The following is a 19,592-nucleotide window of genomic DNA, read 5'->3' on the forward strand; positions in this document are numbered from 1 at the left end:
CTCCATGGTGTCAGAGCTGACCCACGTGCCAAAGAGAACTTGTCAGGAGGATCACTCTGCCTCTGATTTTCTGGTTTCTACTCCATCGTTAGATTATGTGACTCACCTGGATCCCCCTCCCCCTTCTCTGAACAAACAGCAAACCATCTAGCCCTGTGGTGCCTTCCAGGAGGCCCAGATGCCCTTAGGCCACAGCTCTCTAATGGAATTACACAGGAGACAGGCAGGGCATGCTGCAGCCTCCAAAGCCATGTGTGGCTGACAGGCTCCTCAGGGGAACTGAGGGCACAGGGACCAGTGCTGCTATCCCTGGATCTGGGACATGGGGTCCACATTTAGAGGAGGGGCACAAAAGCAAGAGTACAGTCTTGGTGATTGCCAGACCTGGGCTCAAATTCTAGCTCCAATTAGCTTACTGGATCTGGGGCAAATTATTTAACCTACTTGGGCCTCAGGTTGCTCTGCACAGAAATGAGATAATAATGCATATAAAAGTTTTAGCATGTACTTGGCTGGGAAACACTCAATACATGAGGGTGACCGTTATTATTTTATGCTGGCATCAGTGGTACCTACAGTGGCTGAGAGATCTCTATACCCAGGGCCTGAGGAAGAAAAAATGGGAAAGGGATGGTGTGGGATATATGGGCAAAGATTAGGAGGGAGAAAGGAGAGGTGTCTCTACAGATACCATCTTACAGTCAAGGCTTCAAAAATCTATAGCAATAACAAGAGAAAGGCACATGGCCAATAAGTTGATGGACTTGTATGTTCATTTGTTGGTTGTTTGGTTGGTCGGTGAGTCCATTCATTCATTCATTCACTCATTCATTCATTCAACTATTGAATGCTTACTTTGTACTAAGCTCTAAGAGAATTGATCAGGACAGAGGCGAGTCAGGCAGACAAAGGCTCAGCCCTCAAGGAGCTTCTATATAGCAAGAAAGACACACAGAGTTAATTGGAAGTATAGCGAGAGCTACTAGTGGGATGACCAGTGCTTATTGGATCAAAAGGACGCAGGGCCTCACCTATACCAGAGAGACTGAAGAGAAGCTATATGGAGTCCTGGCCTGACTGTGAATTTACTCTAGAAGTTTAAGTTAAGGAAGGGCAGGACAAGACCATGAAGCAACACTGGTAACAAGTAAATTACACCCAACAAAGTTTGCAGTGAGAAGCACCAAAATTGGGTAGCTCCGTGACACACATTATACTAGAAACCATCTACATAGGCATCTGAGCTGGGATAGATTTGCGTGTGAGCTCCTGATGCCAGCATCCCAAGCTCCCTTGGAGGGGCTGAACTAACATTTGATTCCTTTATTCTAACATCTTAGAAGGTAGTTATCATTATGACAGGGAGCCTAGGTTCAAATCCTGACTTTCCACTAACTAAGAGCAGGGGCTGGAATAAAAACCTCCATGACTCACTGGCAAAATTTATAAGAATGAGCTCATAGCCAAAGAGAAAACTTTTAAGAGTAGGAAGAGCATTTACATGGGAACAAGGAAGCTCAGACACATGGCAGATGAGGTAGGAACATGAAATCTAACTGAGCCAGTAAAATAACCAGGAAGTAACTTGCAAGGAGGGCCTTTTTTTTTTTTTTTTTCTGGTACGCGGGCCTCTCACCACTGTGGCCTCTCCCGTTGCGGAGCACAGGCTCCGGACGTGCAGGCTCAGCGGCCATGGCTCACGGGCCCAGCCGCTCTGCGGCACGTGGGATCCTCCCGGACCAGGGCATGAACCCGTGTCCCCTGCATCGGCAGGTGGACTCTCAACTACTGCACCACCAGGGAAGCCCGCAAAGAGGGCCTTTGAGGCCAGGGAGAAAACATGTCTCAGCAGCTCTATTAGCACGTGTGCAGCCAAATCCTCTTTGATAACGTAAGGCTGGCTGCCCTCTAGAAAACAATGGGCTACTGAGCCCTTGTGGGGAGGTGAGGGAAAGTTGAGTTCAGGAGGATGTTCAGAAAGCAGGGAGACTCCGCCAGCAATCTCTGCTGGGGATTTACCGAGGACCCAGGGAGGGACACTCCCACTACTGAGTATCTTTGGCTTCTGGATGTTTCATCGACAAGACCTGTCCATTCTACAGGTCACTGACCATTTGAGCCAGAAGAGAGATTAAAGATCATCTAGTTCCTGTTTCCCAAAGATGTTCTGCAAAACACTAGCTCTGATGGATGCTATTAAGTATATTAAAATAGATAATAGATACTTATTGGTATAATTCAAAAAAGTGTTCAGGGGCCAAATAAATGTGAGAAATGTTGGGCTAAACATCTGAGACTTCGGGATGCCAACTTGCTCACCTGGGGACTGAGCCCATGGTCTGAGACTCATTATCACCACCCTATTTATTATGAGTCAACCACACACTTCTAAGAAAATATTAGGAAGGTACATCACTCTCTAAAGGACTGCATTGGCATGGCAATCCTCTAAGGTAGGCCGGATCCTTTCTAACTTGTGGTAAACACACTGTGTCACAGGACATCAAGGATGATAAGAATTAAGATAAATTACAGCTTCCCTCCCCCACCACTGCCTCCACGTTGGGCTCTTCCAGTCCCTCCATCTATTCTGTCCTGGGAGGAAATTGAATCTGTGATGATGGGTCCAACAGCACCATTCTTTACCAAACCTGCCTGATGAATCACCTGGTCCTCTGGTGCTACTTGGGGGGCCCAGGCACAGATCTTGGAATCATGTGTCTGGGAGATTTCCAGGTGTTACAGTTTAGCCCCTGCTCCCCTTTTAAAACGTTTAGCACCTGACAGGGTCTCTGAGTTCCCAGAAAAACTAAGCTCAGCGATAACAATAATGATAGCAACACGTACATTGAGAACGTGCTTCGTCCAAGCACCTTTCTAAGGTACTATGACCACTCCTATATCATCAGTGAATGAATCGGGGCCCAGAGAGGTTAGGTAGCTGGCCCCAGGTCACTAAAAGGAGAGCCAGGATTTGAAGTATTTCAAGTATTCTTGACTTGCCTCCATATGATTATTCTATGTTTGTAGCCAAACGATTACAGTCCCTGCTCTCCTTCTTTGCTCTGCTGCCTCCACTCCTACCGATAATGGAAGAGAACTAACCCAGCTGTGTACCTACTACCTGTAAGGCACTGTGCCTGGCACTTGATCACCCTTCCACAGCTACCCAGTGGGGTAGACAGGATGAATCCACAGAAGAGAAAGAGTTGTACTTGTTCAAATTCCGCCCCCTGCTGCCCACACTTCCCCAGCTAACAAGTGGCTGAGCCCAGATGTGAAGATCTTCCTTTAAAGCCTATACTTATTGCAGAACTTTATTGCTACCTTGGAAATGGCTGGATATAGCCTGACCACCTGCAGTTTAAGCAGAGTTATACATAGTGAAGCATGGAGCCCTTTCATTATCTCCCACCCCCAGCATCATGATGGGGTTCTGCTATATGCTTTTTGGGGCTTTTTGGCGTACTAGGGAGGATCCCCGAAAATCCAAGGAAGGCCTCCCAGGTCCCTAACATCACTTCTGATCCTCTTGATGAAAAAAGGACTTGGTTTTCGTTTATATTTTGTTGTCCTGAAAGAATTATGGTCTTATCACTCACATCACCTGTCCCCTTCCCACCCTTAATTCCAACACCCTAATTTTAAAATAATCTTTATAGCTTGACAGTTTAATAGATTATTTTAATTCTACAGAAGCCCTCACTGTGGAAGAATGACAAGGAAAATATGGGCTGTGTAGAGATCATTTTGAAAACTTAGTTCTTCAGTGAGGAAGGGGATGTATTTCTAAGCACCTGGCTCTGTGGTGTTTTCTTTCCATCTTACCAACCTTCCAGAGGAATTTGTTCAGGGAGAAAACTGAAAGGCTTTCCAATGCCACGTATACACAGAGCTCTCTCCAAACCTCCAATGTTTTGACCTCCCCTTTGCCAGAATAAAATGCCCTTTTGTTAAAGTGGGCTAGAAATGTACATATAGTATTCAAGACAATTCACTATGGCAACCTCAGTTTTAGAAAACTGGTGCTTTGAAACCACCAGTAACTACAGTCCCAACTCCCTCCCAAACTCACTACGTTGGGGCCTTATCAAGCTAAGAAAAATCCATCCTGGAACAAATTACTATATGGAAACATGATGCAAAACATGCTTAAAAACATAAAAATACTGGCTTTAAAAATAAAGCGCCCTACACAGAGAATGAGCTTCACCCTACGAACTACCTACATGCCAATTATCCCATGCATTGACTGCTGCTAATTACCTAACTGCTTGTCTGCAATACATCATTTAATTGAGGTGTGCTTCCTCTATTGTCCTAACAGTGAGCAGGAGAACCAATCTCCTAGCCAGCACCTGGGAAGTGAGACCTCTTCCCCAGTCATAAGGAGAGTAGAGCCCAGGTGAAACATGATTCAAGAAAGGGTCCGGTTATAAACAAAGAGGGGCAAAGCATGAACTCAGAACCTCCTGGACTGAAGGTGGAAGGTGAGGATGGGTGGCGGGGAAGAGAGGGAATAAATATGTAGCGAGTGGTTCCTATAGGCACTATGTCAACTTCTTTTTGTTTTAATGCATATGCTCTTCTCAATAAACCTAGTTAGGAGGGACTTTTATTAGACCCTTTTCACAGATGAGGAAACTGAGGCTTAGAGTAGTTCAGTAACTTGCACAAGGGCACACAACTAATCAGGAGTCACAGCAGGGTTCAAAACCAGGTCCTTAACTCCAAAATGAGTGCTCTTTTTAGTAAGTCACTAGCATCATGGCCAAGCTGACCTGCTGGGCCATGCCTCCCCAGCACACCCACCAATGATGTAGCTGTCACTTTGACGGGAAAACCTCTCATGTCTCGCAACCTGGGATATGACTGCGATTTACTGTACAATAAAGTATCCTCCAAATGTCCTGAAGGATAGCAAAGGCCATTGGAGATATTTTGGAGACAATCTGTGCCACCCCTGAAAAGTCAACAGACTGGGAGAAAGCAGAAGCTGAAGAATACCAACATGGGAAAAGCTGAGAGCCACACTTAACCGAGGCCCACCACAGGATGCAATGCCGCTTATCAGGAAGATGGGGGCAGGTGCCGGTTTGGAATCTACCCCCTATGAGCTGGGTGGCCTTGGAAAAGTGATTCTCTTCTCCATGGATTCCTAGCTGCTTCCTTTGAGAAGTGGGGTTGGTACTGTAATGTCATGAGGTTGTTCTGAGGATTTAATAAGCCGACATAAAACATATACTGACATTGTGATGTGTCTGGAGTTGGTAATAATGTTACTATTAATAGTGCACAAAGCTCCGATTGCCTGTAGGAAAATGCCCGGAGAGCCTGACATCCTAGGAAGCCGAGGGTCTGAGATGAGGAAGGTCCCACTTCCCCTTTTTTTCATGAACAAGTACACGCCACCTCCTCAGAAGAGAGGAGGATGCTGTGCTTTCCTCTTGGCAAAATACTGATGCCCTGGTGACTGACCTAACAGGTAAGAACAACCTCATTTTTCCCTCCTTGAATGGAACTAGCCAAAAGAGTGGGTGTGCGCCGACCTCGCCACTGACAGGAGCTAAAGGGACAGTGAGGCCAGAACAGCTGGCCCCTCCTTTGCTGCAAGAGGTGCAGAGAACCCTGGGATAACATCCACCCCACAGAACATTCTGCAGAGCAAGTGCCCTGCCATTCTGCAGAGCGAGTGCCCTGTATACACAAAGGCAGAAGCATAAGATAAGAAAGGAGTGTCAAGTGGATGAAACAAAATAATAACAACTCAGAGTTTAATTGAGCACATACTATGTTCTAGAACCTGTGTGTAGGAGCTTTGCAAATATTATCTTATTTAATCCTCATAATTATCTTACAAGTAGACCTTTCCATCAGCCCCATTTTACAGATGGGGAAACATTTAGAGCTTGCAGAAGCACTAAGTGGTAGAGCAGGATGCAGACTAAAGTCTCATCTGGCTCAGAGCCCACAGACAAGGAAAACCAAAGGTCAAAATGCTGGATTGGCCTTCAGGTTCTGCCTCCTTCATCCTTGCCTGTGACCTCAGGTGTCTTTGGAGGAAGGTAACAGGTCCTCCATGAGTTGGGTCCCAAGAGCAGTGCCAAGGGCTGGGTGGTGCTCATACACATGGGTTCAGCGATAAGGGGGTGAGACTTGGAATACAGAGGACAGGGTCAGCTATGAAGCTGTGAGAAGCAGGAAGAGACCTGGTCAATGAGTCATTTCTGGCTCCGGTTCTTTCTTTACTATGACCTTTCTATAAAATGTCATATTTGTGAAATGAGGGTGGTGGTGAAATGGAGGAGAGACTGGATGTTCATTGAGGCACCTTCCAGCACAGAGTTCTTGCTGTGCACTGGAGGACATCTACAGGACCGAACAACTCCCCAAACAGATGTCAAAGGCACTGTGTTCTCAGGAATCTTTGCAAATAACACACTCGATTTTGCCAAGATAGAAACAGCCGCAAGAATACACTTCATTTGGCCAGAAAAAAATAGCTACAAGAATGATTCATGCATGTAATGCTCTCATCTTCTATGCCCTATGTAACTAGGCATTAATTCACAGAAGGACAAAATGAGAGACTACAATGAATATACCAAAATGCCTCTTTTTCTTTTTCTCTTTATATAAAAGATCTCACTAAAATTCTCTCGGGTCCATATCAGACTCATAGGCACTTGAGATTGGAAGGACATTTGAAGATCAACTGATCTGACTCTCCACTGGATGGCTAAGTCCCCTCCACAGTGTCTCTGAGGGGTCTCCAGGGGATGCCTAAATACCTCCAGGACAAGAGACCAGATACCTATTGAATTCAATGGGCAGCTCCGATCTTTTCCGAGGTCTTTCTTATACTGTCTACAGCTTTGGTTCTACCTCTGCACCTTGTGGCCACACAGACTATGCCAAATGCTCCTCCACACAGCCCTTCAGAAACATGGTCCCCGAGTCTTCTCTTCTGCAGAGCTGTCAATCATTCTGCACTTACAAAAACAATCTGACCGCTGACACATTGTTTTTGTTGTCGTCCTTGTTTTTCTAAGACAGATTTACTTGATCCACAATTTTTCCAAGATGATTAGTCCTCCAAGTAACCCAAACTGTGCATTTTTTCCAACCTATATTATCAGCAACACTGAAAGCTGATCATAATCAACTTGCTTTCATAAAAAGAAGGAATCCATCAAAAAATAGACTTTAAGAGAATCCACTTGGCTAAAACTATCACCAGCAAGCGTTCCATGTTTGCAGATAAACAAAGAAGAACTATAAATGCACATTTCTCCCCCACTGGAATTTAAACGACCAGCTTTCCAATCACAGAACCATAAAAATCATCAATCATCTGGCCACAACCTCACATCTTATGATATGGATACTGAGGCCCAGAGATCCCCTCTCTTTCTCCATGCCATCCCCGGATGTTTTTATAATTCCCCGTGCTGGGTTAGGCACTGGGGATACCAAGCCCTTGCCCTCCCAGGTCTCTGAGCAGGGACTCACAAGGCAGTGCAATTCAAGGAATGTAAAATAGGTAGAAGCATATTGTTGGGGTAACCCAATGACAGGCGTTTGGAACTTTGTACAAAAAACTTGGCAAAAGGCTGTTTCCTTTCTCTGTGCCTTTACTCAAGCTGCTCCTCCAAGTGCAACCGTCCTCTTTGTTTGGCAAACTGATCCTTTAAGACTCAGCTCAGGTATCACCACCCCCACCAATACTTTCTCCCTGACTCCCCCTTTATCTGCCCTTCTCCTTTATGATCCCGTTAACACCTTGTACAAATCACACTCATTGTACTTAGCATCCTGTACCACACTTAGCCTTCCCATGTGGATTGTCTCCATTAGACTTGAGTTTCCTGAAGCTAGGGAATTGAGTTTTACTCAGTTTTATACATCTAGTCTAGTTCAGTTGGCATGTACTGGATTTGATGAACAAATAAACATTTCAGCAGACTCTTAAGGGTTAACAGGAATTTGTCATACACAGAAGAAGAGAAAAGAATTCCAGGTCAGGAAGCCCATGCAGAGACACAGTGCTCTGAAAGGGTGTGGCATGTCTGCAGAGCTGTGTTGGCCATTCTCCTGGTGGGCGTGGTGGGCGTGGGAAGAGTGCTGGGGTTGGAGCTCAGGGGTTAAGTTTGGGCCAGATGTGAAAAACCGCATAAGCCGTGCTGAAGTTTGCAGACATTATCCTATAGTTAGGGTGGGGGCAAAAAGTCTTTATGGAGGGGAGTGACGTCATCCCATTAGTCTTTAACGTCACATAAGTGGCCAAGGAGGAAGCACCGCATTGAGGAGAGACACAGGGAAGGAGGATGTGTTTGGAGCCTATGCTTGCTTCAGGACAGGGGGAGACTCTGTATCAGGGGTGCCATGGTCCAAGAGCTCAGGAAGAGCCCTGAGGGGGGATGCAAAGTGTGGACTCAGGTTTGAGAGGATCGGTGGAACCAACAGGATCTGATGAGTAAACTGAGGCGTGGGAGACAGGGAAGAAGCATCAGTGTTGACAGCGGGTGTTTCTAACCTGGAACCCTGGGGCGAGACAGACAATGTTAATAGAGACAGGGACCACGAGAAGAGGAACAGTTTTGGGGGGGGTGCAGATCGAGAGGTCATTTCTGGAAAGATTCCTATGACAATCCTCACAGATGATGTCTATAGGTTGAGAGCTACTTTTTAACTAAAGGACATAAACGAAATGCATGAAAATCAGTCATGAAAACCTCAAGAGTACAAGACATATTTTAATCCTCGCAGAGACAGACGGAGCAATTCTGATGATTTGAGGGTGAAAGAAACAGGTTCAGATGAGAAATCTTCTGGTTCTTAAAACTACAAATCATTTCTCAGTTCGTTAAATTGACAGTTGTATACAAAATATTCTCTAGGCAATCAGATTCCATCTCTTTCTTATTTTCTGGACTCAACTGAATCATTTTCATATCTTTAAAAAAATTCTTATTACCAGCTGGCTAATAGCCTCACACCATTTAGTGGGTCCTAGTCGCCAGGGAGAATTCAGTTTATATTAATTAAGTGATCCCACTCAGTCATTTCATTGACTAACAACCTCATTTTTTACTCATCTTTTCAAAACGCTAGAAGGTCAGGATTTTACTGAAGAAAAGCCCACAGACACACTCCTGAACAAATCCCTTCTGCACCAAAATCAATCCATCTTTTAATCTAGCAACATCCTTTTCTCTCTCATTTCATAGCAAAAGCTCCAAAGAGCAAGCAACAAACAGAACCTCTACAGAACCAATTGCTCCATTTAAATAAACAGCAAAAGGACTTTCCTGGCCCACGTGGTTATCCTAAGTGTACAGAGACTGCTCTTGGTAGAAAAGAAACTGAAACTGCCAGCTCACCCTCTTCCTCAAGTTGTAGGTGAGAATGAGGTTCCGGGAGAAGGAGTGGGAGAAGGCTGTGTAGAATTCCAGCACTTTCTGCAGGGCGTCCCGCTTGATCACATGCAGGTCACAGTAGGTCAAGGCCCTGACATTGGCACAGGACTGGGCAAGGGTGGCTTCCTTCCAGAACACGTCTCCAAACACGTCTCCCTTCCCTGAGGAGAGAAAATGGTGATGAGGAAAGTATCAGTAGGAGGTGTCTGGCCATCGGGGCTGGCTTCCCACTGTCTCCTAGAGTTGCTGTCCATTTGGCATTCCATGGCTTGGGCTCAGAAAAGGCAAAAATGGTTTTAATTTGGACCTTAGCAACATGCAATTTAAGAAACTTTAAAATACCATAGGATATATGTCAAAGTTCAACCAATAACTTTGGGTTCATTTGTGACCTCCTGAACACCCTATCCAAAATGGGAACCCCGTGTTATTCTTTATCACCCACGGTTTTCAGAAGCATCAATCATAGTCTGCAATTATATTATTTACTTGTTTTTTGTCTGTCTCCCAAGATGAGCATTCCTGTGTCTCATCTCTCCACTAACACACAGTGTCTGGCACACAGTAGGAGTTCTCGCAATATCTGCTGGCAAAAGAGAAGTGAGGAAGGAAGGTGAACTGTGGGTCTACATTAGTGGGACTGAGAGGCGCATACTAGGCTGCTATGGGGAGGGTGTGGACTCTTCGTTGGAAGCTGAAGAACAGGTGGCATCTCCCCTGTTTAGGATGACCTACATGGAAGGAGTCAGGCAAGAGTGGAGTTCCTCTTCTCCCACACTCTGTCCACTGCCCTGAGGTTTATGTTTGTGTGGTGCCTCATTCCTCACCCTCTCTCCCATACCTCCTTCCATGTTCCTCCCCTTGCCAAATGCCCTCCTGGCGGTATAAAAAGATGGGCCCTATATAAGTGGCATCTCCAGGATCCTCTATACCTAGTATTCCACAAGACTATATTTAACAATATATTTAATAATAAGTCAATAGAGTACTCATCCCACATAGCCATATTCTGGGTCAAACTTCTATCAATCTCCTCTAAATATCTGTTTTTCACACTTAGGGATATTCTTCCTACCTTTACCAGAAACCAATGTTTTAACATATGTCTAATGCAAAGCTTAATTCATTCCTGGCACAGTCTCTGGTTATAAATAGCTTGAAATGTTGTTTCTCTTGTTTTTAAATTTTCAGCCCAGATAAACACAAATTTGAGTCCCCAGGGAGGCAGAGAGGAGTATTTGCGGGGGCGGAGGGTGTGGTGGGGGGAAGGAAACAATGCAACAAGGGTGAAAACCAATCTAACAACTCTCAAGGGAGTTGTCAGCCCATGCATCCAGATCAGCCACACTCTGCAGCTAGAACTCAGGTACCCGCAACTCAGTGTGATTTACAGGGCAACTGTTTTCCTAATTCAGGCTAAGGAGGCAATTAGAGTTCTAAGCATCTGGACAGAATTTGACTTTTTCTAAAACACCAAAAAGTGTTCACTCTAAGTACATAAGGTACTCCACGGGTACAGCCTTCTCTAAGCACCTCCACGATGTGCGCTGAAAAGCAAGTATACTGGACACATTACTCTATGTGTTTGTGAAATAATGTGTAGTTCTAATTTATGAAGACGGTTTCACCAACTCAATATGAGTTGGATACATGCTTGGGGTAGCATTTAGGTAAATATGCCTTTAAAACTGTGCTATTTAAATTCCCTTACCAGGTATTTTTCAGCCATCTGTTATATGAGTGGGCTAATGTAGGGCAGGGGCCAGCGGACGGTAATGTTTCTCTCAGTGTGATACCACCTGGCTTCCATGGAGAGAGGTTCACTCAGTGTGTGCTCCCTAGCATGGAGTCCTCACCAAAAAGGCTGGCCAATTCATTAATACATATGGGGCATTCTATAACCCCTCTTTACTGCTCTGCAATGCCTCTCACACCTTTCATAATTATGTAATCCTATTCTCTTAGAGAATTCTCTTTTTCTGACATGCAGTATGGTAAATAGTAAAAAAAAAATGGACCCTACACATATACTGCAACTTACTTCAAGAGGCAAAGCCTAATTCCCTTTCCTTGAATCTGAACTCACTTTAATCTCTCGCCTTCAACAATAGAATGTGGCAGAAATGATGTTCCAGGATTTTCAGGCAGGGTCATAAGAAGACTTGTAGCTTCTGCCTGTGTCTCTTGGAACACTTACTCTCAGGATGCTCCCTCTTGGACCCAACCACCATGTTTTGAGAAGAACAAACCACACAAGAGGTCACATAGAAGTGATCTAGGGACAGCCAGGCTCTGTCAGTCATGTAAGCAAGCCATTTTGGCCATCCAGCCTGGTCGAGCCTTCAGATGACTGTAGCCCCAGCCAATGCTGGACAGCAACCACACGTGGGAAGTTCAAGGGAGAACCAGCCAGCTGAGCCAAACAACCCACAGAATCATGAGAAACAATTAATTTCTTAAGCCACTAAATTTAGGAGCTGTTTGTTAAGCAGAAACAGATAACCAGAACACACAGAATCATGGAATTCTAGGATGAGAGGCCCATGAGAAATTACTTAATGGTTTACCTAATATTCCAGCAGAACACTGAAAATCATCCCAGCTCTGAACTGACACCCCACTTCCTTCCCTGAAATAAAGAGATGAGAAAGAGCTAGAGGTGGCTCTAATGGGCAGGTTCTCCTAAGTGAGCAGTTTGCCCATCAGTGAGAAAATGCAGAATTTACAAGTTCTGAAGTCTCCTACTCTGATCAAATGTGGTATAACTAAACCAGAACTATTGAGAGTAGACCATTGGTAATCTTGCCTAATTCTTATTAAGATTACTTCCTTTAAGCAATTTAAGCTTCCATCAACAGATGACTGAATAAAGAAGATGTGGTGTATGTGTGTATACATGTCACAAACACACAATGGAATACTACTCAGCCATAAAAAAGAATGAAATGTTGCCATTTGAAGCAACAGGGATGGACTTGGAGGGTATTATGCTAAGTGAAATAAGTCAAAGAAAAACGAATACTGTATGACATTACTTACATGTGGAGTCTAAAAACAATACAACAAATTAGTGAATAAAACAAAAAAGAAGCAGACTCACAGATACAGAGAACAAACTAGTGGTTATCAGTGTGGGGAGAGGGAAGGGGGAGGGGAATATAGGGGTAAGGGAATAAGAGTTACAAGCTAAGATACAAGGACATACTGTACAACATGGGGAATATAGCCAACATTTTCTAATAACTATAAATGGAATATAACCTTTAAAAATTGTCAATCACTATTCTGTATACCCATAACATATAATATTGTATGTCAACTATACTTCAATTTAAAAAGCTGTAGAAGATAAGTTCAAGATGGCAGAGTAGAAGGATGTGCTCTCACTCCCTCGTGTGAGAGCACTGGAATCACAACTAACTGCTGAACAATCATTGACAGGAAGACACTGGAACTCAACAAAAAAGATACCCCACATCCAAAGACAAAGAAGAAGCCACGATGAAATGGTAGGAGGGGCACAATCACAATAAAATCAAATCCCATAACTGCTGGGTGGGTGACTCACAAACTGGAGAACACTTATACCACAGAAGTCCACCCACTGGAGTGAAGATTCTGTGCCCACGGCAGGCTTCCCAACCTGGGGGTCTGGCAACGGGAGGAGGAATTCCTACAGAATCAGACTTTGAAGGCTAGTGGGATTTGATTGCAAGACTTTGACAGGACTGGGGGAAACAGAGACTCCACTCTTGGAGGGCACACACAAAGTAGTGTGTGCACCAGGACCCAGGGGAAGGAGCTGTGATCCTATAGGAGACTGAACCAGACCTACTTGCTAGTGTTGGAGGGTCTCCTGCAGAGGCAGGGGGTTGGCTCTGTCTCACCGTGAGGACAAGGACACTGGCAGCAGAAGTTCTGGGAAGTACTCCTTGGCATCAGCCCTCCCAGGGTCTGCCATTAGCCCCACCAAGGAGCCCGGGTAGGCTCCAGTGTTGGGTTGCCTCAGGCCAAACAACCAACAGGGAGGGAACCCAGCCCCACCCATCAGCAGACAAGCAAATTAAAGTTTTACTGAGCTCTGCCCACCAGAACAACAGCCAGCTCTACTCACCACCAGTCCCTCTCATTAGGAAACTTGCACAAGCCTCTTAGATAGCCTCATCCACCAGAGGGCAGACAGCAGAAGCAAGAAGAACTACAATCCTGCAGCCTGTGGAACAAAAACCACATTCACAGAAAGATAGGCAAAATGAAAGGCAGAGGGATATGTACCAGATGAAGGAACAAGATAAAACCCCAGAAAAACAACTAAATGAAGTAGAGATAGAAAATCTTCCAGAAAAAGAATTCTGAATAATGATAATGAAGATGATCCAAGACCTCAGAAAAAGAATGGAGGCGAAGATGGAGAAGATGCAAGAAATGTTTAACAAAGACCTAGAAGAATTAAAGAACAAACAGCTAGAAGAATTAAAGAACAAACAAACAGAGATGAAAAATAACATAACTGAAATGAAAAATACACTAGAAGGAATCAATACCAGAAGAACTGAGGCAGAAGAACGGATAAATGACCTGGAAGACAGCATGGTGGAATTCACTGCTGTGGAAGAGAATAAAGAAAAAAGAATGAAAAGAAATGAAGATAGCCTAAGAGACCTCTGGGACAACATTCAATGCAACAACATTCACATTATACGGGTCCCAGAAGGAGAAGAGAGAAAGGACCCGAGAAAATATTTGAAGAGATTAGAGTCGAAAACTTCCCTAACATGGGAAGGAAATAGCCACCCAAGTCCAGGAATCGCAGAGAGTCCCACACAGGATAAACCCAAGCAGAAACATGCTGGGACACATAGTAATCAAGCTGGCAAAACTTAAAGACAAAGAAAAATTATGGAAAACATCAAGGGAAAATGACAAATAACATACAAGGGAACTCCCATAATGTTAACAGCTGATTTCTCAGCAGAAACTCTACAAGCCAGAAGGGAGTGGCATGACATATTTAAAGTGATGAAAGGGAAGAATCTACAACCAAGATTACTCTACCCGGCAAGGATCTCATTCAGATTCGATGGAGAAATCAAAAGCTTTACAGACAAGCAAAAGCTAAGAGAATTCAGCACCAACAAACCAGCTCTACAACAAATGCTATAGGAACTTCTCTAAGTGGGAAACACAAGAGAAGAAAAGGACCTACAAAACCAAACCCAAAACAATTAAGAAAATGGTCATAGGAACATACATATCAATAATTACCTTAAACGTGAATGGATTAAATGCTCCAATCAAAAGACACAAGCTCGCTGAATGGATACAAAAACAAGATTCATATATATGCTGTCTACAAGAGATGCACTTCAGACCTAGAGACACATACAGACTGAAAGAGAAGGGATGGAAAAAGATATTTCATGCAAATGGAAATCAAAAGAAAGCTGGAGTAGCAATACTCATATCAGATAAAATAGACTTTAAAATAAAGAATGTTACAAGAGACAAGGAAGCACACTACATAATGATCAAGGGATCAATCCAAGAAGAAGATATAACAATCATAAATATATATGCACCCAACATAGGAGCACCTCAATACATATGGCAACTGCTAACAGCTACAAAAGAGGAAATTGACAGTAACACAATAACAGTGGGGGACTTTAACACCTCACTTACACCAATGGACAGATCATCCAAACAGAAAATTAATAAGGAAACACAAGCTTTAAAGGACACAATAGACCAGATAGATTTAATTGATATTTATAGGACATTCCATCCAAAAGCAGCAGATTACACTTTCTTCTCAAGTGCGCACAGAACATTCTCCAGGATAGATCACATCCTGGGTTACAAATCAAGCCTCAGTAAATTTGTGACAATTGAAATTATATGAAGCATCTTTTCTGACCACAATGCTATGAGATTATAAATCAATTACAGAGGAAAAAACACAAACACATGGAGGCTAAACAATACGTTACTAAATAAGCAAGAGATCACTGAAGAAATCAAAGAGGAAATCAAAAAATACAATGAAAACACGACGATCCAAAACCTATGGATGCAGCAAAAGCAGTTCTCAGAGGGAAGTTTATAGCAGTACAAGCCTACCTCAAGAAACAACAAACATCTCAAATAAACAATCTAACTGTACACCTACAGGAACTAGAGAAAGAAGAACAAACAAAACCCAAAGTGAGTAGAAGGAAACAAATCATAAAGATCAGAGCAGAAATAAATGAAATAGAAACAAAGAAAACAATAGCAAAGATCAATAAAACTAAGAGCTGGTTCTTTGAGAAGATAAACAAAATTGATAAACCATTAGCAGATGCATCAAGAAAAAGAGGGAGAGGACTCAAATCAATAAAATTAGAAATGAAAAAGGAGAAGTTACAACAGACACTGCAGAAATACAAAGCATCCTAAGAGACTACTACAAACAACTCTATGCCGATAAAATGGACAACCCGGAAGAAATGGGCAAATTCCTAAAAAGGTATAATCTTCCAAGACAGAACCAGGAAGAAATAGAAAATATGAACAGACCAATCACAAGTAATGAAATTGAAACTGTGATTAAAAATCTTCCAACAAACAAAAGTCCAGGACCAGATGGCTTCACAGGTGAATTCTATCAAACATTTAGAGAAGAGCTAACACCCACCCTTCTCAAACTCTTCCAAAACACTGCAGAGGAAGGAACACTCCCAAAGTCATTCTATGAGGCCACCATCACCCTGATACCAAAACCAGACAAAGATACTACTAAAAGAGAAAATTACAGACCAATATCACTGATGAATATTGATGCAAAAATCCTCAACAAAATACTAGCAAACAGAATCCAACAACACATTAAAAGGATCATACACCACGATCAAGTGGGATTTATTCCAGGCATGCAAAGATTCTTCAATATACGTGAATCAATCAATGTGATACACCATACTGACACAGTGGAGAATAGAAGCCATATGATCATCTCAATAGATGCAGAAGAAGCTTTTGACAAAATTCAACACCGATTTATGATAAAAACTCTCCAGAAAGTGGGCATAGAGGGAACCTACCTCAACATAATAAAGGCCATATGCAACAAACCCACAGCAAACATCATTCTCAATGGTGAAAAACTGAAAGTATTTCCTCTAAGATCAGGAACAAGACAAGGAAGTCCGCTCTTGCCACTTTTATTCAACATAGTTTTGCAAGTCCTAGCCACGGCAATCAAAGAAGAAAAAGAAATAAAAGGAATACAAATTGGAAAAGAAGAAGTAAAACTGTCACTGTCTGCAGATATAGAGAATCCTAAAGATGCCACCAGAGAAATACTAGAGCTAATCAATGAATTTGGTAAAGTTGCAGGATACAAAATTAATTCACAAAAATCTCTTGCATTCCTATACACTAATGATGAAAAATCTGAAAGAGAAATTAAGGAAACACTCCCATTTACCACTGCAACAAAAAGAATAAAATACCTAGGAATAAAGCTACCTAGAGACAAAACACCTAAATGCAGAAAACTATAAGACCCTGATGAAAGAAATTAAAGATGATACAAACATTTGGAGAGATATACCATGTTCTTGGATTGGGAGAATATTGTGAAAATGACTATACTACCCAAAGCAATCTACAGATTCAATGCAATCCCTATAAAATTACCAATGGCATTTTTTACAGAACTAGAAACAAAAAATTTTAAAATTTGTATGGAGACACAAAAGAACCCAAATAGCCAAAGCAGTCTTGAGGGAGAAAACAGAGCTGGAGGAATCAGACTCCTTGACTTCAGACTATACTACAAAGCTACATTAATCAAGACAATGTGGTACTGGCACAAAACCAGAAATAGACATCAATGGAACAGGATAGAAAGCCCAGAGGTAAACCCATGCACTTATGGTCAACTAATCTATGACAAAGGAGGCAAGGATACACAATGGAGAAAAGACAGTCTCTTCAATAAATGGTGCTGGGAAAACTGGACAGCTACACATAAAAGAATGAAATTAGAACACTCCCTAACACCATACACAAAAATAAACTCAAAATAAACTCAAAACACACAAAAATAAACTCAAAATGGATTAAAGACCTAAATGTAAGACTGGACACTATAAAACTTTTAGAGGAAAACATAAGAAGAACACTCTATGACACAAATCACAGCAAGATCTTTTTTGATCCACCTCCTAGAGTAATGGAAATAAAACCAAAAATAAACAAATGGGACCTAATGAAGCTTAAAAGCTTTTGTGCAGCAAAGGAAACTATAAACAAGACGAAAAGACAACCCTCAGAATGGGAGAAAATATTTGCAAACGAATCAACTGACAAAGGATTAATTTCTAAAATATATAAACAGCTCATGCAGCTCAATATTAAAAAAAAAACCCAATCCAAAAATGGGCAGAAGACCTAAATAGACATTTCTCCAAAGAAGACATACAGATGGCCGAGAAGCACATGAAAAGCTGCTCAACATCACTAATTATTAGAGAAATGCAAATCAAAACTACATTGAGGCATCACCTCACTCCAGTTAGAATGGGCATTATCAGAAAATCTACAAACAACAAATGCTGGAGAGGGTGTGGAGAAAAGGGAACCCTCTTGCACTGTTGCTGGGAATGTAAGTTGCTACAGCCACTATGGAGAACAGTATGGAGGTTCCTTAAAAAACTAAAAATAGAACTACTATATGACCCAGCAATCCCACTACTGGGCATATACCTAGAGAATACCATAATTTAAAAAGACACATGCACCCCAATGTTCATTGCAGCACTATTTACAATAGCCAGGTCATGGAAGCAACCTAAATGCCCATCAACAGACAAATGGATAAAGAAGATGTGGTACATATATATAAAATGGAATATTACTCAGCCATAAAAAGGAACAAATTGGGTCATTTGTAGAGACTTGGATGGATCTAGAGACTGTCATACAGAGTGAAGTAAGTCAGAAAGAGAAAAACAAATATTGTATATTAATGTAACGTATATATGTGGAACCTAGAAAAATAGTACTGATGAACCGGTTTTCAAGGCAGAAATTGAGACACAGATGTAGAGAACAAACATATAGACACCAAGGGCGGAAAGTGGTGGGGGGTGGGGGATGGTAGTGTGATGAATTGGGAGATTGGGATTGACATGTATAAAATGGATGACTAATAAGAACCTGCTGTATAAAAAAATAAATAAAGTTCAAAAAAAAAGCTACAGAAAAAAATATGAGGGAAAATTTTTGAAGACATGAAGTGGGGATATGTGGGTCAGTTAGCAATGTAGTCATTATGTTCCCATGTCATAAGAATGGACACAAAAAAAGACTCAATGAAAATACATCAAAATATTAACTGTGTTACCTGGGGATGGGGAGGTGGATTTACAAATTGTGATTTTCTTTATTTATGCTTTTACTCAATTAAAGTGTAATATTTTGTAATCAGAAAAAATATTACTTCATTTAGGGCCTCCCTGGTGGCGCAGTGGTTGAGAGTCCGCCTGCCGATGCAGGGGATACGGGTTCGTGCCCCGGTCTGGGAGGATCCCATATGCCGCGGAGCGGCTGGGCCCGTGAGCCATGGCCTCTGGGCCTGCGCGTCCGGAGCCTGTGCTCCGCAACGGGAGAGGCCACAACAGTGAGAGGCCCGCATACCGCAAAAAGAAAAAAAAAAAAAAAAAAAAAAAAAAAAAAAAAAAAAAATATTACTTCATTTAAACAAAGCCCAATATGTGAACATTCTCAAATGAATTAAGAGTAGTCTTTCTAATTATAAAAGAACCCATAAAGTAAAATAATAGCCCCTCATGTGCATTTAACATATGAGGTTATTTGTAAAAATTCAGTTTATAAACAACTCTTCAGGAGCATATCTACTGCATACAACAAAGGGCAAACATATTGTGTTTGAAACACTCCAGGAAATAAATCAGTGCATCTTTAGAAATGACAATATTCCCATTGTGAAGAGTATTCAAAGGTTTTGACAGAAACAATAAACGGAGACGAGTTCCTACTACAAAAGGTATTTCAAGGTAAGATAATCATGATTAACTTGTAGGGTCTAGGAAGTCTCAGTGTTGTCATAGCTTGCATTTGATTTTCAACCCAAATTGAAAATCATACAATCTTTCTTCCTGTCAA

At 42.3% G+C, this 19,592-nt stretch overlaps 1 protein-coding gene across 2 annotated transcripts in view; it reads right to left on the reverse strand.

The window, feature by feature from the left end:
- KCNH1 (potassium voltage-gated channel subfamily H member 1) overlaps window positions 1-19,592 on the reverse strand; it is a gene marked incomplete at its 5' end in the record, with an annotated part of 415,511 nt that overhangs the window by 79,640 nt on the left and 316,279 nt on the right. For both annotated transcript variants that reach the window (XM_081224401.1, XM_081224400.1), the window contains one exon: window positions 9,384-9,580. In XM_081224401.1, coding sequence (XP_081080527.1) covers window positions 9,384-9,580 — 197 coding nt within the window. The remainder of the gene's footprint in view (window positions 1-9,383; window positions 9,581-19,592) is intronic.

This window comes from Mesoplodon bidens (assembly GCF_964165515.1).
Source record: "Mesoplodon bidens genome assembly, chromosome: 2".
Classification (NCBI taxonomy): Eukaryota; Metazoa; Chordata; class Mammalia; order Artiodactyla; family Ziphiidae; genus Mesoplodon; species Mesoplodon bidens.